The sequence below is a fragment of the Cibotium barometz genome, chromosome 39 (genome assembly GCF_041138505.1).
Source record: "Cibotium barometz isolate CiBa-2024 chromosome 39, ASM4113850v1, whole genome shotgun sequence".
NCBI lineage: Eukaryota > Viridiplantae > Streptophyta > Polypodiopsida > Cyatheales > Cibotiaceae > Cibotium > Cibotium barometz.
This window is the reverse complement of record NC_141084.1, coordinates 22,442,825-22,467,897: the sequence shown is the minus strand read 5'-3', so window position 1 is coordinate 22,467,897 and position 25,073 is coordinate 22,442,825. Positions and strand designations below refer to the sequence as shown.

Sequence of the window (25,073 nt, the reverse complement as noted above, 5' to 3'; positions counted from 1 at the left end):
CACCATAGCTCAAGCACAGCTTTATCCAACATGAGAACGCAATCTCATGACCCTTGAGCTATGGGATTTGTTAGGTCAACCAATACTCACGGCACATCCTGAAAGAATTACCTTTACACAAGACTTGAACATGCCATGTCTGGGGTACTTTGAACATGCAATGTATATTGAAACTAACCCCCTCTCTTGCAAGTTTTTTGTGGTTGAGTATGTGTTGGAAGTAGATTTAATCTTGGGGCATAAATGGACTGTTGCCCAAGCACCACTGTGCTTTTCTAGAGATAGAGTCATCATGATGTTCAACGACAAAAAGTTAACAATACCATACTGCGAGGAAGAGGGTCCAACTTTAATGGATTTCTATGATGTTGAACACAAACAAATACAAGCCTCTTCCACAAAAGCTCCTCTACACAAGGACCTACCATCTGCGTCAACAATGACTGACTCCGATAAATCATCAACTCCTTCAACCCCATCCTCACCTGTGAAGTTTGATGCCAAAACCTCGCAGTCAGCAGCTATTCTTGAAGAAGTTCCCATAGCCCAACCATCTATCTCTAACACGGAACTCAAAGGAAAGACCCTGGAGCCTATGCATTTCGACAAACCTTAACAAAGGAGACAACCACATGCTCAAAGGCCTCGTCACATCGACAACCACTCCACAAGAGACTCTAACCTCATCATCATCAACAATGTCCATGAGTCTCAAACCCATAGCCTTAGCACCAGCCAAAGTCAAGGAAGGCCCCAAAACTTCCACATCAACCCTAAAGAAAACTCCACCAAGACTCCCACATCAACCCTAAAGAAAACTCCACCAAGACTCCCACAATCACGATATCTTAATAGTATCAAAATGTGGATGGAGAAGCATCGACTTGTTACTCAAGGCTACTATGAAGGTGCCAATCAAATTTGGGTGCCTCGATAGTCAAAACCTCTTCCTTAACCCAGCACTACGAGGACACGGAAGAAGAATACTCAACAACACCATCCACAAAAGCCTTTGCGAGTTCCTCAAAGAACTCCACTTGAGGAACTCCACCAATGCAACAAGTGTGGGTACCAAAAACACTACTACAGGCACAAGGGTAATACCAAAGAAATACCAAATCGGGTCCCCAAGCGCACAAAGAAGAAAGCCTCAACACCAAGCACATCGGCCACCAAATTACAGTGTTCGTCAAAGATGGGTGCTTTTGCATGTACTTCAACAACAAGGATACTATGATGGTAATTCCATCATATGGTTGCCAAAATCGAACAATGTGAAGAAAACCTCACCACCGATTTCAACTCCAACAACTTCACCTATAGTTCGACAAGAATGGAGGCCCAAGAAACAGCAAGCAAATCACTCAACCACTCTCATGCATTTAGCACCAACATAAGAGCTTGTCTATTCAAGCAAACAAGCAGTCTTTCCTACTACCTCGACATCATTTCAGCAACAAAATCAAGAAGCAATATGGAGACTTAAGAGCACATCAATAACAGAATAACAATGCTCTTGTCACCCCTCTAGAAGTAAGAACACATCAATAATAGAATAACAATGCTCTTGTCACCCCTCTAGAAGTAAGAAATGAGCACCCTCGGGGGGGTCACTATATGTAAATCCTCTATATCACGTGCGTTCAAGGCCTATTTAAAAAGTCCCTTATCTATGAATTTTTTAGTGAATATAATGTATCCTTTCCTATTCAAATCTGTAATTTTTTTCAAAATACAATAAATAAATCCCCTCTATAAATATATTTCTGTAAGTTTTAAATATTTAAAATATCCTTCTGTTGAACCCACGTGATACTTACATATTTATATAAGTGACCCCCCCGAGTGAGCACCGAAGAAGCTGTTGCTTGCAAATCATGACATACATGATCCATAAAATAAAACAAATTTAAAAAAGGGGTCAAAATCTGTAAATTCAAGGAATTCCATCTCACGGAATTACAATTCAAGGAGTTCCATCTCACGGCTTAAGAACCTGCACTTTCATGATTTAAGCCTCATCATCACCGGATTAAGCCATATCACGCAATAGCCATTATATAATTGTTAAGCTTATTTCTTACTATTCTTTTTGCTCAATTAATGTAGCAGCTGCTCCATGAGTGCATATCCATACTCATGCACTGGAGAATATTTGCACCAAAGTCTCACCATCGACAACTTCCAGGTACATCTCTGGATGGGGGGGCCATGGTGGGCGAAAGCCTGGTCAATGGTACAATCCATCGCCTGGAATTGTCCTTCAAATTACAAACCTCTCCAAACGACACCACCAGCTTCACAAATCAATAATCTTCAATCCTTATATTAGTAGTGCAGATATCTCTATTAGCCTCACAAGTAGACGTAATTCTTTCAATCCTCACCACCACAACAAGTGGCTACTTCAACACAGAGCAGTTCAATAAGAGTCTATAGTCATCTCGCTAAGCTCATCTCTTGTGAGCCTTAATCTAGTCTCCTTCCAAAACATGTACCCCTAGGCCCTTTCTTGTTATGAACCTTGTTTTCTCTATACACTCTCATTCTGAAATCACCAAGCTTAGGTATCTCTTTACAATAGTGGCATGAAAAGCCTTCAAATGGATGTCCATCACTTGATATGTGTAGACAATAAATGTGTATTTCATCCAATCACCTCAAACACACTATCTTCATCATGTAGTGTTATCTTGGTATGGGGTTCCACAAACCAACACTTTCCCCTCAAAAGGTAATCCAGTAGAGCCTTTATCTTAATGTCCTTGTTGTTCACTTTGATCTCATCACTCCATAAACCCTAACACAACAAATTGACCATACACCAGAGCTCCTTGACGTTCTTCATGGTTATCAAAAGAAGAGAAAGGATCCATAGTACTTGAGCTTGCATTTTTTGTTAAAACCATGACCTTCTTTGCTTTCAATCATGCTCCTTGTCCTTTCAAGGGCGCCCTAGCAAGCCTATGAGCAATGGCTTTGAACTTGCCTCCTTCTTGTCAATTGCCTTCATGTGAGCATTTCCCTTCATAGAGAATGGAGTAAAAATATAATTTTGGCAAACACAAATGCAACCATTTATCATCATACTTACATCTCACCCGAACGCAACCTTTATCCTTAAAATCATGTAGTGTGGCTTCTACCACCTCAAAATCCTAGCTTGTGTACAATCTCCACATAATTAGAGACTATCAACAATATGACAACATTCTCATCTTTTTTGTAAGAATGATGGAATCATACCTTCATTTGTCTCCATAAGGGAATGTAGCCTCTATCTCTTTTTTTTCATCCTTTTCGAGTTGATTCACTACTTTGGGCATATCTTCCTTTTTAAGACCTCGAGCAACCATGTACTTCACCTCATGCCCTTTTCTCTCTAGAATGTGAGTTTCTATAAAGTTAGAGCAACAATTGTATGCCGCTTGCTTTTCTTCTATTGAGCCCTTACCATAAACACCCCACAATCATGGCACCAAATCCGTACAAGAGGCTCTCCATTGAAATCTTCTGTATGCAACGAGCAAACTTGTCAAACCTTGGAACAACCATTTCTTTCAGCTTTGACCTAATTCTTTCACATTCTCATTGACATTTTTCAATAACATTTTGGCTCAATAACCTACTAAAAAGCTTGCAAGTGGTGTCCGGTTGAGCTTCATAATCTGCTCCACCAATGATGTAGTGCAGAGTCTCTTACTTCTTGGAGGAAGGGTTTTGTCTACGTCACATGCGCTCCTCTTGATGCAGACTATGAGTTGGCTATTGATTACCCATCTTTCCTCTTATTACTTGGTCACCGTGTATTGTTCCTCTAAAACTCAAAGGGTCCAGAGATAATCTCATCGCCTTTAATTTCTTCTCAAACTTGAGCAAATGTGGGTTTAAGTGAATCTTTCTTCACTTGAACAAGTCCTAGATCCTCCTCAGATTCATTGTCAAGCACTTTAACCTTGAAGAAAGATGCCATCAAGCCAACACTATAAAACGTATCTTCAAGCCTACTTCATAAGAACAAAACTACTAGTAACCTTGATTAGAACCAATGATCAAAACACTTCCATAATGATTATGCACAAGAATGTTATACACTACATTAAGATACACATACATGATGCCTTTGTGATAGAAAATGGCCTTCCAAACACCATAATCCATGATCTACCCTTCTTGCAAGCTACTTGTGTAGCATACCTCATGCAAGATAAAGTAAGCATACCTCATGCAAGATAAAGTAAGCATACCTCATACTTATTCTCGGCATTGATAAAGTATATAACCTCATCCTTGCAAAGCAACATATAAGAAGAAAAGAAAGACCAAGATTTTACAACAAATGCACCTACTAGCAGCTTGAAGAAGGTTCACAATCCAAAGACTAGCATCAAGGTGCCTTGTGTTTGGCTATGATGAGAAGAGGAAGAGTGTCGGGAACCTTCTTTTTTATGACTAAGCGAAGAGGAAGAATCACCCAATATTGTGCCTATACCATGGTATATTGTACAATATGGAAGAGAGAGAAGACAAGTTCCTATAAAATGTGCAGAGTTCAAATTCACAAGATTAAATAAATTTACCACAAAAAAAAATGGTACCGTTTTTCCTTTTCCAAGAGAAATTTGAGTTACAATTAAACATTATTTTTGGGGTTCCTTTTTCCTAGCAAAAAAAGTGTGGAGCCAATAAAGAGACGATCCTACTTGGTGTCCCACCGTCCACCAAAATGCTATAAAAAACAAACCATCTTGAAAAAACTTCTTCCCATTTGAGACTGTAATTGATGGCTTCAATAGTAAATGCTAACTTTGGAAGGCTAAACTGAATGTGTTCATATATTCACGCTACATGCTAACCTTCCGCAAGCCCCTCTCCTTTACTTTATGCTTGATCAAGTAAAGAAAACAAATCGCTATACTCTAATCGCTAAGAAGCATCTCGTTGCTTGGAAGGTGTAACATACCTTAGACACGACACTAAACACAAAAAGCTACAAGCCTCTTCCTTGGAATCCCCTCTACACAAAGACCTACCATCTACATCAATGACCAACTCAGACAAAGCATCTAACCCTTCAACTCCATCCTCACCAACAAAGTTCAATGCTAAAACCTTGCAATCAACAACTATTCCTGAAGAAGTTCCCCAAGTGCAACCATCTAATTCTAAAAAGAACCTCAAAGGAGAAGCCTTGACCTCAATAACTCCTCATCGACCAACCTCACCACAAGAGAAGGCAGCATCATCAACAGCCACCACACCACAAGAGACTCAAGCCACATCATCAACAACACCCATGAGTCTCAAAACCGCAACCTCAGTGCGCTAACCAGTGTGAAGGAGGGCCCCAAACCTTCTGCTTCAACCAAAAAGAACACTCCACCACGACAACCAAAATCAAGGTATCTTAATGGTATCAACATGTGGGTGGATAAGCAGCTACTTGTAACCCAGGGTTGCTACGAAGGCACCAATCCAATTTGGGTGCTTCGATTATCAAAGTCCAGAGGCCAAGGAAGAATAAAAGTGCTCAACACCACCAACCACAAAAGCCTATGTGAGTTCCTCAAAGAACTCCAACATCTCAATAAGTGTGGGTACCAAAAAGATTATTACAAGATCAAGGGTACTACCAAGGTAATACCAGAGCTTGGATTCCCAAGCGTATCAAAAAGTCTCCTAAGCCTGCACAAATAAAGAAACCTCAAAACCAAAAGCGTCAGCCAATTAATTCATAATGTTCATTAAATATGGGTGCCTGTGCACGTGCTTCAGGAACAAGGGTAATATGATGGTAATCCCATCATATGGTTGCCAAGATTGAACAAAGGGAGGAACGCTTCACCAACACCTTCAACCCCAACAGCTTCAACAAGAATGGAGGCCCACGTAAAACCAAGCAAGCCAATCAACTCCTCTCATGCATATAACACATACACAAGAACCTGCTTGTTCAATCAACCCCAATGGTGGTAACCAACCAAAAGTTGTACCTACTGCCTCAACAACACTTGAACCACAAATTCAAGAATCAATTCCCATGTCTCCAAACGGAGACTCATGAGTGTATCAAGGACAAACTCACAATGCTCTTTTCACCCCTCTCTGGATGAGAAGCATAAGTGGAAAAGCTACGTGGCAGACATAAGAACCTATTCTCTCAAAAAGGAGAGTAGCCACAAGAACCTATTGCTCACAAGGTGGTAACAAAATTTAATATAATGCAAAAAAAAACAACACTTCACACTTTAGTCCTTCATTCCTTAACACTTCACAAATTATCTCATGCCCTAACATTTCATGATTTAAGCCACGCCTTAACACTTCACAAATTAACATCTCACACCCTAACACTTCATGCTTTAAGCTTTCACGCCTTAAGTCTTCATATGCCTTAACACTTCACAAATTAACATATCATTCCCTAACACTTCACGCTTTAAGCTCTCACACTTTAAGGCCTCATGACTTAACTCTTCACGAGCCTGCTAGTTCACAAATTAGCACGTCATGCCTTTACACTTCACTCTTTAAGCTTTCATATGTTAAGCTATCACGTCGTGACCTACATTCTACTGCTTCATGGCACAAACTAATTACTCTACTAATTCCCCACATCACTCAAGTGTTGTTATTGCTCACTTTACTAACACTCTTCCCATCAACAAAAGAAAGAAAAGGACACAAACACAAAGGAGTCACACAAATGGCCTGTTAGAAAAAGTGATCTATGTCATATCATAGACAAGGTCAAAGGGATGTGGATGAATGTGGTGAAGGCTAGGAGTTATCCCACATGCAAAGGCAAAGCCCATATGGTACTTGGACCTATATAAAGGGTCATTTCAATGTAATGTAACACAACAACTCATTCTCAAGTACACAATCTCTTGGTCAAGTAAGTGCATCTTGTGTTGCTTTGTATTGCTTTTTGTCATTTGTTTATAATCATGTTTAGCATTATGTTTGAGCCTCCATAGGCTAGCCTAGTCCTAGATCCATGATTCCCAACATGGTATCAGAGCCTGGCAGGCTATGGCTTAGCTTAGTTTAGTTGTTTTGCCATTTCTTTTCAATATGGTGCCCGCAAAAGGAAGTGCCATTGAGAAGAAGGAATAGCAAAATTATTGCATTAGTCTTTGCATCATTAGGGTTTCCTTAGGTGTTGTCCATTTGCATTCATTTCAAAGAAGTAGAGAGAGCTTTTGCTCTTGTTCCCGCATTGCACATCAAAAGCCAGCTCACTGTCATTAGAAAGAAGCGGTGTTCTCCATAGCTCACCCAGAGAGAGAAGAAGAGTGCTAGCAGTGGTGGAAAAGCACAGCAAAAGAAGAACATGAACGACACTGATAGAAGTGCAACAACGAGTAGATCTGCATTATCTTAGAAGAGGAGTAAGCTTCTTGCGCAAAAGCTTAGACACAGCCAACCGGCAAGGAGAGATCATCACGGCAGCACCTGCGCACAACAAACATCATCAAGATATGAGTCCATAGACGAGCACTCGCTCTTCCATACAAGAGGTACTTGCTAAGAAATTTCAGGAAATAACTGAGCAACACACACTGCATGAAGAGAGAGAGTGAGCGTCTAAAGAATAGACAGTAGTGTAGGCAGCAGATAGCAGCGTAGACAACAACAACGGGAGAAGCTGACGGCAGTGAGGCGAGTGATGATCAGCAAGCAAAAACGATCCAACTCAGCATTCATCAGCACATCAGAGATAGCTCCATCAAGGCAATAAGCTGTAGAAGCAGCAGCAAGGTGAGTGATGAGCAGCAAGCGAAGCAAGCGAAGCGCAGTTGACCAGATCCGAAATCAGCGCAGCGCCCGCCGGTGGAATAAAATCTGGCCGTTTTTTCATTTGAAATAAAGGATTTTCTTTATTATTTTGAGACTAAGGTTTGAAAAACCTTTAAGAGGCTGTTCATATGGTACTTAAGAAAGAGTGTTCTTTTACTTTTTTGGAAAATTCTATGCATTATGAAAATGCCTCAAGGATGGGAATGCACGTACGTCTAGTCTATGAGCAATGTTAGGACGAAGAAGATGCTATGCAGAATGAAGATGCAGATGAAGATGCAAACAAAAATGCAAAAATGGATGGAGACAAAGACGAAGATATCAATGAAGATGAACAAGATGCTGTCTATGTTGATTATTATGTCATGTCATAATGACGAATGAATTATGCCCTCTCTTACCCAAATTTTTATGTATGGACACCTCTAACCACCGATGATGTAGGTTATGTGTTATTATGATGCCCACAATATCTCTCAGTAGGCCATGTAGCCCTCAAGGGGGGATTGATGGGGAGTTGGGTCTCCATGACCAACAAATGATGATGATGCCCATGGATATGATGATGATGATGCTATGATGATGATGGGGTATGGGAGAGGAATGTTTTCATGTAGGAATGTTTTCATGTCATGCTATTTTCTTTTCGCAATGTAGAAGCTATGCTCCCTTCTTTTATGGACTGTAGAGCTATACTCCTTATGAGTTAAGCTTTTTCTTTCATGTAATGTTAGAAGCAAGGAAGGGCATTATGATATGCCATGATCAAGGAAGGGTGTTAGAAAAAGTGATCTATGTCATATCATAGACAAGGTCAAAGGGATGTGGATGAATGTGGTGAAGGCTAGGAGTTATCCCACATGCAAAGGCAAAGCCCATATGGTACTTGGACCTATATAAAGGGTCATTTCAATGTAATGTAACACAACAACTCATTCTCAAGTACACAATCTCTTGGTCAAGTAAGTGCATCTTGTGTTGCTTTGTATTGCTTTTTATCATTTGTTTATAATCATGTTTAGCATTATGTTTGAGCCTCCATAGGCTAGCCTAGCCCTAGATCCATGATTCCCAACATGGCCTACCTAAAAAAGGTAGAATATCACAAGAAACTCCCCATGATCTTCAATAGCCAATACATTTTTGTTAAGCTTATAGCTTACTATTCTTTTAGCTAAGTTAATGTAGAAGCTACTCCATGAGTGCATATCCATACTCATGCACTGGTGGAGGACATTTACACCAGAGCCTTACCACCATCGACAACTTTCCAGGCATATCTCTGGATGGGGGGGGCATGGTGGGCGAAAGCCTGGTCAATGGTACAACCCATCGCTTGGAATTTTTCTTCACATTGCAAACCTCTCCATGCAACAACTTGAGTCTTCACAACACATTAATCTCTAATCCTTATTGAAGATATCTATATTAGTCTCGCAAGTCAACGTAATTCTTTCATGCCTCACCAACCGTGGCTACTTCAATAAGCAACAGCTCAAAAAGAGTCTATTTGACTCATTTAATGTACTTCATGTTTATCTGCTTCATAGAGTAATATAATATACATAAAAGAATAAAAAGCACATGGGAAGAAGCAAGAAGGAACAAACCTACTCAACAAAATTTTACAAGAATCCTGCCACAAAAAGGGACATCATTGAAGAGGCCAATTTCTTCACATGATAAATGTCGCTTCAATGAATCAGATGAGGAACTAAGAATCACAATCTCGTTCTGATGATTTTGTCTACGTTCCTCTGGATCCTTCCTTCTCTTCTCCCCCATCATTAAACTCACTTAGTTTCCCAACTCACACAAAGTGAGCAACAAAAAATATAGCCCTCCTAAAAAATGCTCACAAATATAGAAAAATCCAATCCCTCGCAAAAAACCTCACCACCCCCAACCCGTTAGGAATTCTTGCTAAACACTAACCTTTTTATTTACTAACTACCCTTCCTTATTCCTTCCAAAGGAACAAAGACCATTGAACGTCACTCAACATCAAACGCCATCAGAAAAACTTATCAATTCTCCCCACACAAAGGTCTTTAACACGATCACGAGGACGTGATTAGCATTAGGAGAAGGGGGGAATGTTAACCCATTCCTAGGGTTCACAAGAGCTACCACCATTATCTTACATCAAGGAGTTAAGGTAGATACACCCAAAGGTCATACATTCAAGATATGAAGCAATGGTGTCCAAATCTACAACTTGGATGGGCACCCGTAATGGTCCAATGGAATACTTATGAAGATTTTCACTTCAAGAGCGTGTGGTAGAAAGTTAGAATGAAGTCCTAAGTGATGTACTTTATGGATATATTATGAGAGTAGTCATTGTAATAGCATTTGGCCTCTTATGAGCCTAAAGTGCCCAGCTGACCCACAGTTTAAGTGAGTGTAAACACTTATGGCCATGTATATAAGTGAATCTCTCATAATACAAAGAACTCTCCCATTGTGCAATAGAGTCTTGCTCTTACTAATCTCTCTCTAATCCATCCTAGTGAGTGTGTGTGAGTGAATTGAGGTGAGAGGAGGGACGAGTACACGTAGTGCAACGCGGCGGTGTGACAACGCTCGTGGGAGGTGCAGTTGAATTGCTTCTCAAAGAGTTGTAGAGCTTAGAGACCTCAAGCATTCCGAGCTCGCCCATTGAAAGGATCCTCATGACATTTTTGGTTCACCAGGTAATATTTGTTAGAAATATAAGCTCTTGTCCCTTAGCCATCAAACAAATGTGCATAGGATGAAGTGTTATCCTAAGGTCAAATCAGAGTATGTAGCATCACTCCACATGTCAAAGGGGTCGTGGAGCATAATTAGGAGAAGCATCCAGCTCATCTACATCATCAATGATGTCATCCAAGACTAGATCCAAAGGCTATATAAAGCCCATGTAGCACTCACACTATGAATGAAGTTATTTCTCATATTATGAATGGCTCAAATCTCTTCCCACCTTGATTTCTTTCATGGTATCAAAGCCAATTATGTTCCCAAGGCCCTTATTAGGTTAATTTAGTAGTTACTTAGCATATTAATCAAGTTATTAATCACCCACCATTAGTGGAGCCAAAATAGGCTTTCCCAAAACAGTACCCACCTGTCTTGGAGGACCTCCACCACCTTCTACTACAAGGCATATCTTGGCGCATTTTCTTCACAAAATCTCTCTCTCTGCTCATGGCGTAGGTTGCCGTTGCCTCAATTTTTCAAATCCACTGCTCCACGACCCGGCATTACAGTTTCCCCCAAATATTCATCGCGTTTGAGAAGGTGGCTATGCTGCAATGGCTTGTTCTCCCTCCACAAAAGGAATTGCTTCAATTTCTCTGAGCTATACATACACCCCCATGTGCTCTATCTTCTCCTAAAAGGGCTTGCCAAATGGTGCAGCCAATCTACAATGGTAAGTTGATTTGCAAAGGGGCCCTTCTGCTGCTGCAGATTTTCTACATAAAGCATTTTAATGCTTTTTGGTGGTAATGATCTTGCTTAATCCTTTTTTAATGATCATAATAATGTTATCTCATGCACAAAAGGTCTTTGATTAAGCATTATCACATCTCTATCCACATAGATAATAGGTGTGTATATGGTTATGAAGCTTGAAAGCCACCTCTTGTTGTAAGGGGATTGTAGACACTGTCCCGAGTATATCTCCTCTCAGTGGGGTAAGACCTCCCTATCTATGGCATCCACATCACCTTATTGAAGACTATGCCTTCAAAATTTGATCAGCTTGTCACTGTGCTTAAAGAGAAGGATCCTATTCTTTCTTTGGAAAGTGTGATAAACTCTTTGCAAGAAGAAGAGAAAAAACAAATCAAAGACTTCCAAGAAGGTGCCTATACAATCTCCACCGTCAACAATAAGAAGAAATGTGCAACCTGCAGGAGAACTAATCACCAAACAAAGGATTGCTTCACTAACAACCCTTGTGTGCATTGTGGAAAGACAAATCATCCATCACAAAGATGCTACCTCAAGGACAAGAAGAAAGAGAAGGTCAACACTATTGAAGAAAATCACTTTGTAGAAGTCTTCAGTATTGTTGGACCTGGAGATGATGATGATTCCTATGCTTTGTAAAAAGGTTGTCACTGTCCACTCTTGTATGGGTTTTTTTTTTAAGGCCTTAGTTGTTTTCTTCCCTTGTTCGTAAAGAGTACTCAAACCTTGTTATTGTATGGTTGAGACTCTAATGTATCAAGCCTGGGGGATGTTGTTAGGCTTAAAACTTTTACTAGAGTGTCAAGTTTGACTTAAGGGGGGTGTTAGAAATATAAGCCCAACTTGTCCCTTAGCCATCAAACAAATGTGCATAGGATGAAGTGTTATCCTGAGGTCAAATCAAAGTATGTAGCATCACTCCACATGTCCATCCACATGTCAAGGAGCATCCCTACATCAAAGGGGTCGTGGAGCATATTTAGGAGAAGCATCTAGCTCATCTACATCATCAATGATGTCATCCAGGAGGACTGGATCCAAAGGCTATATAAAGCCCATGTAGCACTCACACTATGAATGAAGCAATGAAGTTATTTCTCATATTATGAATGGCTCAAATCTCTTCCCACCTTGATTTCTTTCAATATTCTTGTTGGATGTGTTTCAAGGGGGGTTTTGGTAAGCCATAACAACGGCGCTTATAGCGACACTTACACCTCGACACTTTTCCATATCCTTTTATAAAAGCCACGCTATAACTGCCGCTAACCCCTCTTTTTGTTGTAGTGTGTGGGGATGTAAACAATCGTTAGAATATTATTCCAAAGAAAGACTACATTCTTATTATTGCTTACATCTCATCGTATGGTTTTAATTCTTTTATACACCTATCTGAGTATCCTAGATGAAAGTTAGAAAAACCAAATGGCTCTTACTTGAGCTTGGCGAGGTTAATTGTGTAAAGAAAACCACCAAGGTTAGAGCGTGCATTTGATAAGAGGTGGTCTTTCATGGAGTGTTAATGTTTCCTATTTGGTTACACATGATTGCTTCCAATAATGTGGTACCCTTGTTAAGGCTTGCAAAGTAGATCCCTTGCTCGTGTCTCAAACCAGTGCCCTTCTCTTGCCTTTCATCACTATCCATTGCATATGTGACCTACCAAAAGGCAAACCTGGTATCTCTTTGCTCCTTTCCACTCTTGTTTCCCCTCTTTGCTCCTTTGAACCCTTGCACATTTGATGTGGTTGATCTTCTTGTTTCCTAGATTTAACACTACCCATGTCAAATCTAGTTCTAAGGGTAGGCTTCAAGTTTTATTTTGATTTGGTGAAAGGCTATGTACATAGAGCAATATTATAATTCCATATGTATGTCTCACATATGTACATATACATAAGTACTTTACAATATTGCCGCTGTCATACAGTCCTCAATAGTCACTGGCCCACTCTCTCCCTGCATGACACGGCCAAGAAAGGCCATTGCCCCCCGCTTCCCATCCACTGCATAAATTTGAAATTTCTTTAAAATTACCACTGGTAACAAATTCAAAACCTTTGGTTACCATATGGTAACTAATTCAAATCCTCCAGTTACCATGTGGTAACAAAATCAAAACCTTCAAGCATAGTATACTTGAAAATTTTATAGAGTTTCAAAATTTTTATTTGGTTTTGCTTGCTCCAAATCTTCTTGCTCAACTTGCCTAAAATAGGCAGCCCTATGCCCTACCTATACTCTCTACCTAGCCCCTCTAGAATATGTGCTCTCCGTCTTTCAATGAACCATCCAATGTTAGTCTTAGTTATACTAGTAAAACTCCCTGCCGTGCAGGTTCTCTCTCTCTCTCTCTCTCTGGTTAGATGATAGATCGCTTTGGTCTCTTCACGACTCACGAGTCACGAGTGTTCCTAGAAAGCTTCAAAGTTATATTCTTCTTCTCTTCTTGTTCTTCTCTCTTCTCTACTCTCTATCTTCTTCTCCTTTTTTCTCTCTCTCACACTCTCTCTCTTCAATGTAGTCGATAAAATTTATTCTTCAAGATGTCTTTTACCAACCTGGAACATGAAAAAGAGAGACTTAAGCGATCTTCTTTAACATATCAAACACATTACTACACAATTTCAATATTATGTAACCTTCTAACCTTGCATACACTAAACACTCAAAGCACTTTTATCCTCGATTGGTAGAACTCCATAGAAAAACTTTGTCTATCTCTTCTAGCCTTGGTAGGAATCAGTTGCGGCCTCAGTTTGTAACATTCTATGGTTAATTCAAATCAAGCTCAACAAAGAACTTCTAAAAAAATAAACACTCAGAGTACAAACAAGACACCTCTTTGCTTAACCTTGCAAGCATACCAATTCATAATAAAAAGGCACTTGTATTGGGTACACACTAACAATCAAAAAGACATAAAACAAATGACAAATTCACACAATATCAAAGATAAATATGAGAGCTCTTTTCTTAACATAACATAGCACTTAATTGAACGGATTCTTTGAATGCACCTACCATTAAAAACAAAAGCAATCACAGTTTATGAGTGATCCTGGAGTGTTTCGAGGATTAATCGTGAACATGATGAAGCTGATGGAAACGCTGATGAGGTGAAGGCCATGAATGTGCAGCCCAAACAGGGGAAGAATCAGAGAAGAATTGTTTTGGTGCGTGTTTACGGCAGAGATGCAAGTTGAGCAACACCTCCTGCCACCACTGCCAAAGTGCACGAGCTGGAAATGGTGGCCCGTCTCCTCCACTTTTCTACCTAGAAATTACCTCTCAGGTTAGAAGGAGAGGGGTTGCTCCCACGTGTTGGGGTCCCTGCCAATGGCATACTTGTTTACATAGGCGCATATACCGGCCTGATCATAGCCAACCATGTGCAAGCCTACGAGGCTCCCATGACACTAGCAAAGGTGCCATTGGGTGCATTCGGAACCTACCTGCAGGTTTGGTAGCTTGTCCACCAGCCGCTCTCTTCCTACCAGGAACCACCCTATCTAGCTCCTCCTACACTCCCTTCAGAACCACTGCCCGCAGGTATGGCAGCTCGCTGCTCTCTTCCTACCACCCTATCTAGCTCCTCCTGCACTCCCTTTAGAACCTCGGGGTGTCGCAGCAACTCAACAAGAGCCCAGTCCACTACAAATTGTACCAGCTCTCCCCAAGTACATATCCTGTAAAAGACACAAGCCGCGATTGCATCAGGTGTAATTGATAGAAATTCACTAATCTACAGTCATATACAAGTTTACAACTCCAGCTTCTAGTAATCTTACCATTATGACTGCTGTTGTCGGTTATTTGCACTTTAGAATTGGCCTTCTACGCCTCAGTTGACACCACCTCCAGCAACACGTCCAACAGATCCTCAAGGCGATCTGGCCCACTCCTCACGTAGTTCTCAGCCCTCCTCCTCTGCTGGATAATCTTCCCCATCACTTTCTGCATCTTCTTCCCCACGGCTTTCATCCTCCTTTCCCAGCCCTGCAGATCCATCCACGCCAAGGTGGGGATGAAGTCTCCCACGTTGGGCACCCCGAGCAGCATCATAGGGTATAGCCATTGTCTCCCTCTTATCTCCCTATTTCAACATAGAGGTAGAAATAGGGAGATAAGAGGCTGACAATGGCTATACCCTACAATGCAACGCTCATGGATTGCTCAGGTCATATATAGATGTGAATCACGAGATTATTGTGGCACAAAACAACAACCAAGAGCATCAAATTATCTTGAGACAACAAAAAGAAGCTCAAAAGAGATACAAGTTCTGTGGAATGGTAAGCACATAATACATTGGGTGAGACATAATACATTGGGTAAGGAGCTGACTCATTATATACAAAAAATAATAATCAGATAAATGCACAAAAATTATTATGTTCGTGAAGACTTGATGTTTGTTCCCTCTAAGCTCCTCGTATGTAGTTCAATGTAGAACTTGCTCGACAAAAAATGATGCTGGAGTTATTTTGCTTCAAACTTGCTGGAAAAAAAATGATGCTAGAGTTACGTTGAAGCAAAATAACTCAAGCAAAGATACAAAAATTTGAATTGTTTTATGTCTTGAACTGATTCCTCATGCTATCTACCATGGCCTTCGCCCGTGCTCCTTTAACGCTTTCCATATTTGTTCCACTCTTTTCCAGTCCACCTTCTCGTATGGAATCCTTGTCATAGAAATCATCATATGAGCATCCAATGTGTCAAGATGCAAGTCGCTTCTTAGCTTTGATTTCACTTCATTTTGTTTCCAAAACCCTCTTTCACAGGTTGCCGTACTCACCGGAACAACCAAAATCCTTTGCCACAATCTCATTATTGTAGGAAAGTCTTCAAACCACTTTCCTTTTAGAAGCCCATCTTTTGAGTAACTCACATCTGAAATGCAATATCTCCAGGCACCAAGCATACTTTTGTGAGGACAAGCATTGTACAAGGTCTCCACAAAGCCTTCTCTTTCAGCATAACATGTTGAGGAATCTGCTCCTCCAGCACTAAAATGCTCGAACAGAGTCTTCAACCATGTAGAAGTTGATTCACCTCGTCTTCCTGCAATATCTGGATACCCAACTGGCTCAAAAAATTTCATAGCCTTGAATACTTCAAGGTCCTCAAGTCTAGTGTCTAAAGCTTGAAGAAGACGTTGCACGTGTTGCTTTGCTATGTTCTTACAGTCTTCAAGTGATCCAGATTCAGCATTTTCAACATTTTCTCCCGTTACCTGATCATGTATTGATCTCCAGGTGATGGGAAAACTTTTAATGCCGCCACCTAATGTTTCAAACCCCATGAATCCAATGGAGCTTGTGCCCTTCATGAATTTATTAAGCCTCATTGAGTCTTTGGCAAACTCACTTTGCGGGTCCAAGTACCTGGTTTGTAATATGTTTTTGGTTTTTTGAAACTTTGCTCCAAGCGTTGAAACATCAACGATGTTTTCCTGAAAAACTTTGCTCAGTATGTTCAATTGCTCCAAAACATCAGCAAGGTAGTGAAATAAAAACTGAACTTGATAAAGCAGCATATTCCCATAATCTGGATGATTATTTGCTTTCCAAAGTTCCAATATAGCTGGCATTACCTCTACAATTCTGGCCATAACCAAACCTCTTGAAAGCCATCGAACACTGTGAAGTTGTAGAATTTTCAAGTCATGGACTTGAAACTCTTTCAAAAGCTTTGAAAATTCAGCATGTCGATTACTAGATTTTCCCAGCCAAGTGTATACTTTTCCTGCTAATTTGTCCATATACTCCAATTCTAGAAATTGATCAACAGCATCTTTGGCAGCTAATGCCTCTCTATGTGCAATGCAATGAACAGCAATTAGAGAGGGAAACAACCTTTTCAATCTAGCCACTACACCTGTTTTCTTCCCTGTCATGGTGCTACAACCATCAGTGGCAATGGCGACAAATCTTCTTGTGTCGAGCTTCAAATCCTTGAAGAGCTTAACGATGCTATTGTAAATTGTTTCAGCATCAGCCTGTTCTATTTCCAATAGCTGCAAAAAATTCACCTCAACCTCAAGTTGTGATGTTAAGTAAGTCACATAAACAATCAAGTGCTTCTCCAGGCGTCGATCTGTGCTTTCATCGATGGACAAAGAGAAAAATTGACTTCTTCTCAGCTTTGTTAGTAATTCACCTCTTACATAATCACAGATAGCCTGTAGCATCTCCCTTGCAGCCATAGCATTTCCATAAGTCCCATAACTATCACTAATAGGGATAAAAGGTGTCTGCATGAATCTTAAGAATTCTATAAGCCTTGGGATACCATGCAAGCTCTTTCCTTCTAAAGCTTTATAGTAAACTGCCTGCATAACACTTATGACTTGAGACCTGTAAACTTCCCCACTTCTTTGCAAGCCTGTATCCATTGCTCCAACTATTTGTCCTCCACTTTTTAGAAGCTTCTCTTTTATCCTCTCGGCACTTTGGTGCTGATTCGTACTTTCATGTTTTCTGAATGCTGCAAGGTGCATAACATCTGATCCTGTGGTTGCAAATTTGTTTCTTTTCTTTGCTGCTATACAGACCTGGCATTTCACAACTAATTCACCATTTTTGGAATCTGGCAGCACCCAACCGTGAAAAAACCTCCAGGAGTCTCTGAACTTTCTTTTTGATCCAACCTTTGGCTTTGAGGTACTAGCTTCTGTGGCTTCATTACTTTCTTCTATCTCAGCCAAAAGCTCATCGTTCCCTTCGGAAGTAGATGACATTTCTCCAAATAACTCTGCAAACATTTGATTGCGTCGTGCATCTTGCTCAGATTTTTGCACCTCCGAAGGGACTAGAGGTGAGCGTGCTAAAATCCAGCTCTTCAAATTCAATTGTTTAAAAGTTCCTGTTGACAAGATTCTACATAAATATACAAACACAAAAAAAACGGTAGACAAGACACAAGAGGCATCAGGCTGGTCAAAGTTAAAGCATGATTACCTTTGCTTCCAGCCATATCTTCTTATGCAGATATCTTCTCACGCAAAACATGAATCTTTCAAAGAACCATAAGAGGGTCACCTGCACATTTTGTGATAAAAAACTTAGTTTTTTTATCTTATCAATATTTCATGCAAGCATTTAATTATGCTTCACTCGATAGGACTAGACCATACATACCTATCACTATCATAAGCTTCTTCAGCTCCTCACATGGTATCCTTTGAGCCTACCCCCACCATCCACTTCACCATAGACCTGGCAGACATATATGAGCACCATGTAAGACAGTATGTCAAATCAGTGTGAGCCGTGTTGATGCGCCAGATCACCAGAAGTATCTATATACGTTCAGTAGGGAAGATAGTATATCTTGCAGGAGGTTATGAATGTATGCACACATGTTCTAGTACCTCCCAGGATGTGCAGTAGCTCTCTCTCTCTCTCTCTCTCTCTCTCTCTCTCTCTCTCTCTCTCTCTCTCTCTCTCTCTCTCTCTCTCTCTCTCTCTCTCTCTCTCTCTCTCTCTCTCTCTCTCTCTCTCTCTCTCTCTCACTCTCGCGGAAAAGATCATATCTTATATATACCCTAAGTATAGCGATCTCCATGAGTGCTGGATCCGGCCTGCTCATGCAGTATACAAACTGTCAGACATGAATGTGGACTCTAGGTCTCTGATTGTGTGTCGATCATGGTGCAAAATGTGATGAGTGGAGGATGAACCATCTCGACAGAGAGTACTCCCATCTGATATGCCCACCTAAGGGATCCTCTCTCTCTCTCTCTCTCTCTCTCTCTCTCTCTCTCTCTCTCTCACACACACACACACACACACACACACAAGGCATACAACTAGAATCTCCCTTGCTTCAAATTTTCTCAAACTTCTTGCCTTTGCTTTTTTTGTCTGCATTCTATCAGCTCTCTTGGTTCAAGGAGGAGAATTAGAGATGGAGGCTCTCCTAGCCTTCAAAGCAAACCTGCAGCAAGCTGAGGCTTTGACAAATTGGGTCAAAGCTCAACAACTCCATGTGCGTGGACTGGGGTGGCGTGCACAGGCCCAACTGTAACCTCTCTCCAGCTGTATGGAATGCAGCTCAAGGGCACCATCTCCCCACAGCTTGGAAATCTAGTCAGCTTACAGTCCTTAAACATTAGCTTCAACAGCATCACAGGAGAGGTCCCCATTACGATCTTCAATTTGATCAATTTAGAGAACCTTGATCTGAGCCAAAACCTCCTCTCAGGTGAACTCCATTCCCAAATAGGCAATCTCATGAATTTGAAGCAGTTAGCCTTAGGTTTCAACTCTTTTGGTGGTAACCTCCCTCCCCAAATAGGCTCCCTAGCACACTTGCAAAGCCTAGATCTGGAATCAAACTCCTTGACAGGCCCCATCCCTCCTGAAATTGATCACCTTGAAAAGCTCACATTCCTTGACTTGAGCTCCAACAGCTTCACTAGCCTTCCTCCTGAGCTGGGCCAAGCTGTTCATCTGCTCATACTTGACTTAAGTAACAACATTATCTCCTCTACTTTTCCACCTGAGCTTGGGAATCTGACCAGCTTGCAGTACATGGACTTGAGTAACAACTCCATCGATGGCTCCATACCTGCAGAGATTGGCAAGATGAAGAGCTTGACTGATTTGATTCTCAATCATAATAAGTTGATCGGCCATCTGCCAGTGGAAATAGGCGCCATAGGAAACCTGATGAGCTTGTCTGCTTCAGACAATAATCTGACAGGGCCTCTGCCTGATGGGCTTGGCCAGCTCTATAGTCTGGAGAAGATAGAACTTTCCAGCAACATCATCGCATCACCATTGCCAGAGAGCATTGGAAACCTTAGGAATCTGAGGATACTCTCCATGTCCAACAATCTCCTAAATGGGTCCATCCCATCTGGGTTGGGCAACTGCACCAACTTGGCGACCCTCATGCTGTCATTCAATGCTCTCTCTGGCCCAATACCAGACTCATTAAGAAATCTTCAATCCCTGATTGCCTTCTCAGTTGAGAGAAACAAGCTCAGTGGCCCTCTTCCGCCATGGCTGGGGAGCTGGAAGTTTGTGTATAACATTCTGGTTGGCTCCAACAGCTTGACTGGAAGGCTCATCCCTGAGCTTGGGAACTGCTCTTCACTCACGTCACTATCTGTTGAGGATAATCAGCTCACTGGCCCTATTCCATCAGAGCTCTGCAATGCCAGAGCCCTTCAGAATCTGTCTTTGCAAGGCAACAGCTTCATGGGCACCCTCACAGACACATTCAGGGACTGCACAAATCTCACTGAATTACATTTGGACAACAACCAGCTTGCTGGCACTATTCCTGCCTACTTTGCAAAACTTCCTCTCGTCATTATTGAGCTTGCATCCAATAATTTCACAGGGTCCATACCAGATGAGCTGTGGAGCTCCACTACCCTGCTTGGGTTTGAGGCCAGCAACAACTACCTTGTGGGTGAATTGCCCCCTCTCGTGGGTAACCTCATGCCTTTGCAGCATCTAGGCTTGAGCTTCAACCAACTAGAGGGTGTCATCCCGAAGGAAATTGGTAAGCTTGTGAACTTGCAAGTGCTTTTTTTGCATGGAAACCACCTCCAAGGCTTCATCCCAGCAGAGCTGTTCAATTGTGTGCAGCTCACAACTCTTGATCTTGGATCTAATCAGCTATCAGGGCTAATCCCAAGACATATTGGGAAACTAATCAATCTGGAATGCCTAGTTCTTTCACATAACAGCCTCTCTGGCCCTATCCCACCGGAGGTTTGCTTTGGGTTCCAGCAGACCTCAATCCCAACCTCAAGCTATGTGCAACACCATGGCTACTTTGATCTCTCTTGGAACTCTTTGTCAGGGAGCATACCGGCATCCATTGGGGATTGCATTATGGTGGTGGAACTGTACTTGAATCAAAATCAGTTTTCTGGTGCCATACCACTGCACATGGCACATTTGACCAACTTAACAAATGTTGATCTGTCCAGTAATCTTTTAAGTGGGGGCCTGCCAGAGCAGCTGGGAGGCTTGAAGAAGCTTCAAGGCCTAAATCTAGCCTTCAATGAGCTCACGGGTGAAATTCCTCCAGTGTTCAGTGAACTACACAGCTTGGTTAGCATGAACCTCTCTGGAAACAGGCTGACTGGCCCTCTACCTAGTGAGCTAGGGAAGCTGGCAGCACTTCAACATCTAGATTTGAGCCAGAATGGAATCGCAGGTGAGATACCCCTGGCATGGGTGGAGCTGAGCAGTATAATTGGCCTGTATCTCCAGGGAAATCAGCTTGATGGTGGTCTTGAGATTTTGTTATCTGAAGAATCAGTATGGCAGGAGATGGGTATACTTAATCTCAGCTGTAACGCCTTAAGTGGACCCATTCCTGAAGAAATTGGGAATTTAAGCGGGCAACTTATCTTGATCTGCATCATAATGGTTTGAATGGCAACATCCCTGCAAAGATTGGAGCCCTTTCTCAGCTTCTGTATCTAGACTTGTCTGGGAACCAGCTACATGGGCCTATCCCTTTGGATCTCTGTAGCCTCACAGAGCTGGAGTACTTCAATGCTTCTAGCAATGAGCTGGTTGGGGAAATCCCTTATAGTGGAATTTGCAAGAATTTCAGTGCTGGATCTTTTGCAGCAAATGAAGCATTGTGTGGTAATGTCATTGATGTTGGGTGCCAAGGGAACAGCCAGCCATCCACCCCGCTCTTGAGCACAGGTGCCATCCTTGGCATTGCAGTGGGCAGCACCATTGCAGTCCTATGCTTGATGTTTGTCTTAGCTAGATGGAGGATGCTAAAGCAAGAGGTTGCATCGAAGTTGGCAGATGAGAATAAGAAGTTGAATAGGCCCTTGGATCCCAACATGTGCTTGCTTGCGAGCAAGATGCAGAAGGAGCCCCTCAGCATCAACGTTGCCATGTTTGAGAGGCCTCTTCTGAGGCTCACTCTTGCCGACATTCTCCGTGTCACCAATAACTTCTGCAAGGCCAACATCATTGGAGATGGGGGGTTTGGCACAGTGTACAAAGCTGTGCTTCCAGATGGGAGAACGGTTGCCATCAAGAAGCTGGGGCCAGAAGGCATGCAAGGAAATAGAGAATTCTTAGCTGAAATGGAGACACTGGGCAAGGTGAAGCATAGAAACCTAGTTCCCCTCTTGGGTTATTGCTCATTTGGGGATGAGAAGCTCCTTGTCTATGATTACATGATCCATGGAAGCTTAGATCTATGGCTCAGAAACAGAGCTGATGCCTTGGAAGTCTTGGATTGGGGCAAGAGGTTCAAGATTGCTTCGGGTGCAGCACGGGGGCTGGCCTTTCTGCACCATGGATTCATCCCACATATTATCCACAAGGATGTGAAGGCAAGCAACATACTTCTAGATGCTGACTTCGAGCCTAAGTGGCAGATTTCGGGTTGGCACGCCTCATTAGTGCATGTGAGACCCATGTCAGCACTGACATTGCAGGGACTTTTGGTTACATACCTCCTGAATATGGGCAAAGCTGGAGGTCCACAACAAAGGGGGATGTGTACAGCTATGGGGTGATCTTGCTTGAGCTCTTGACAGGTAAGGAGCCAACAGGGGCAGATTTCAAGGAGGTTGAAGGGGGGAATTTGGTGGGCTGGGTAAGGCAGATGATCAAGAAAGGCAGAGTGGCCGACATTCTCGACCCTGCCATATCAGATGGGACTTGGAGGGTTAAGATGTTGCAGGTCCTTCAAGTGGCAACTCTCTGCACCTCTGATGACCCCCTCAGATGGAGCTCATGTCAGGGTTGGCCGCTACACCCGCTCACCCTCTCTTGCAAGCCTTGTGCGTTCTCCTTCATAGCACATGGCTATCCCTATTTTGATGTTGCGGATGGCAACCTCATGTCATATGACCCCTACTACACAAATGGTGCACGACCACTAATAATTCACTACTATGGCCAACAATCAACTGTATGTAATGTCCTCGTTGGTTAAAGCCTAGTAAAGCTTCCCTCTTGTACTACTTATGTCATGCTACTTTTGATGGTGTTTATAGATAAAATCAAAGGTAATATGTAGAGTGCTCCAACAAGAAATAATAGCCAATACCTCCCTATTTATTTTCTTTTTGTTAAATATGATGCTTGCCTGATTGATATGCGATTGATATGCAATGTGCATACCAATGTTAAAAAAGAAAGCAAAACATAAGGTTGATAGGGACTTACCATTACTATGTTTCAGAAATTAAAAAAGCAAACACACTGTAATGTTAATGGTATGTTTCAAAAATAAAGAAAGCAAAATATTGACAAGGATGGACATAGCTATGTTTCAAAAAGAAAAAAAACAAACACTTTACACACTGTTGTTGACAGGCAAACATCACATAAGCTTTTGAATAAGAATTAGAATTTAGGAGAAATAAGAGCAATGTACCTAGCAAGGTCGAGACTCGAGGGCGCCTGGTAAAGGTGCACACGTTGAGAGTTGAGACGGAGGTGGACTCTGGGTAGATCGTAGAATACAGGAGGGTGAGGGCTGAGGTCATACGCAGCTTGCAGAGAAATAGAGGGCGCCTGGCAAAGGTGGGATCGTAGAATACAGGAGGGTGAGGGCTGAGGTCATGCGCAGCTTGCAGAGAAATAGAGGGAAAGAGCTCGCAAGGTTGATGGCGCTCTTTTACGAAACTGAGGGTTTTCAAATTGCATCGTTTGAAGTTTCACAAATATGAAGTTAAATTAATTTAGTGAATTCAAACTTCAAAGCCAAAGTATATTGGCCTGCCCGGTTAGAAGTTCCATATATATATATATATATATATATATATATATATATATATATATATATATATATATATATATATATATATATATATATATATATATATATTTTAATGGTAATTATTCCAAAAATATAAGTTACCAAATGGTAGCTTATTTGAAACCTTGAGTTACCATTATGTAACTCGATCCCCAAGCCAAGTTACCAAATGGTAACCCCAATTGGAGCTCGGGTTACAATTGGTAACTTTTTTGGCCTTTGGTTACAAGGTGGTTACCAAATTTATGCAGTGTTCCCATCTTCCTCCTAGGAAAGGAAAGGCTGCCGACCGATGGCCTTTCTCAGCCGTCATGGAGGGCCTGGCTTCCCATCTTCCTTCTGGGAAAGGTCGACCAATGGCCTTTCTCGACCGTCATGGAGGGCCCGGCTTCCCATCTTCTTACTGCTGAGTTGTCGAGGTTATGTTGTTTCATGGGCCTATTACTCACAACGAGGAGGGTCTTGGGCAGGAACCGGGAACCTTCTTTTTTAGAGAAAGGCCATGCTTGGCGTGCAGTCCGTCGTGCAGAGCCCTTGCGTGGTTTCGGCGCATTGGAGCGAGGACACAGTTGACTTGAGAGCCTTTACAGCTGCGTAGCACACTGTATCCTCTCACTTGTTATTATTTTCGTACTGGCCAGTCGCATGTGATCACAACCCACGAGCATTTCAATAGAAATCAATAATAGAAAATTACCTCCTCCAACTAATTCTATCACAGCTTACACTAAGACCCATGTGAGAAGTCGTGGGATATTTTACTATAATACTGCTTTGGGGGCTACAAAAAGGCGTCGATGCTGATAACCATCAGCAGCAGCAGAGCGCCCAGCTTGAGAAACACAGCATCCATAAATCTCAGTATTGTGAGCAACCCCTCTACTGATACCCATCATCGCCTGCTTGAAAAACACAGCATCCATAAATCTCATTATTGCGAGCAATCCCTCTACTGCAATTATGGTGATCTCCTCCTCGTTGAACAAATTAGGTCATCAACCACGCAGCGTCGTGTTAACGACGACGCCGCCGCCGCC

At 41.9% G+C, this 25,073-nt stretch overlaps 1 protein-coding gene and 1 pseudogene across 1 annotated transcript; one reads left to right on the top strand and one right to left on the bottom strand.

Moving 5' to 3' along the window:
* Positions 1-15,839: 15,839 nt before the first annotated feature.
* On the bottom strand, positions 15,840-18,732 carry LOC147615879 (uncharacterized). Its single transcript, XM_086777907.1, has 4 exons — positions 18,411-18,732; positions 18,231-18,311; positions 16,067-18,135; positions 15,840-15,950 (listed from the first exon to the last, which is right to left on the bottom strand). The coding sequence occupies exons 2-4, from the start codon at positions 18,244-18,246 to the stop codon at positions 15,840-15,842; spliced, it is 2,196 nt and encodes a 731-aa protein (XP_086634033.1). The 5' UTR covers positions 18,247-18,311; positions 18,411-18,732.
* Positions 18,733-18,835: 103 nt separating this feature from the next.
* LOC147615878 (uncharacterized) lies at positions 18,836-23,263 on the top strand (annotated as a pseudogene).
* The last annotated feature ends 1,810 nt before the right edge of the window (positions 23,264-25,073 follow it).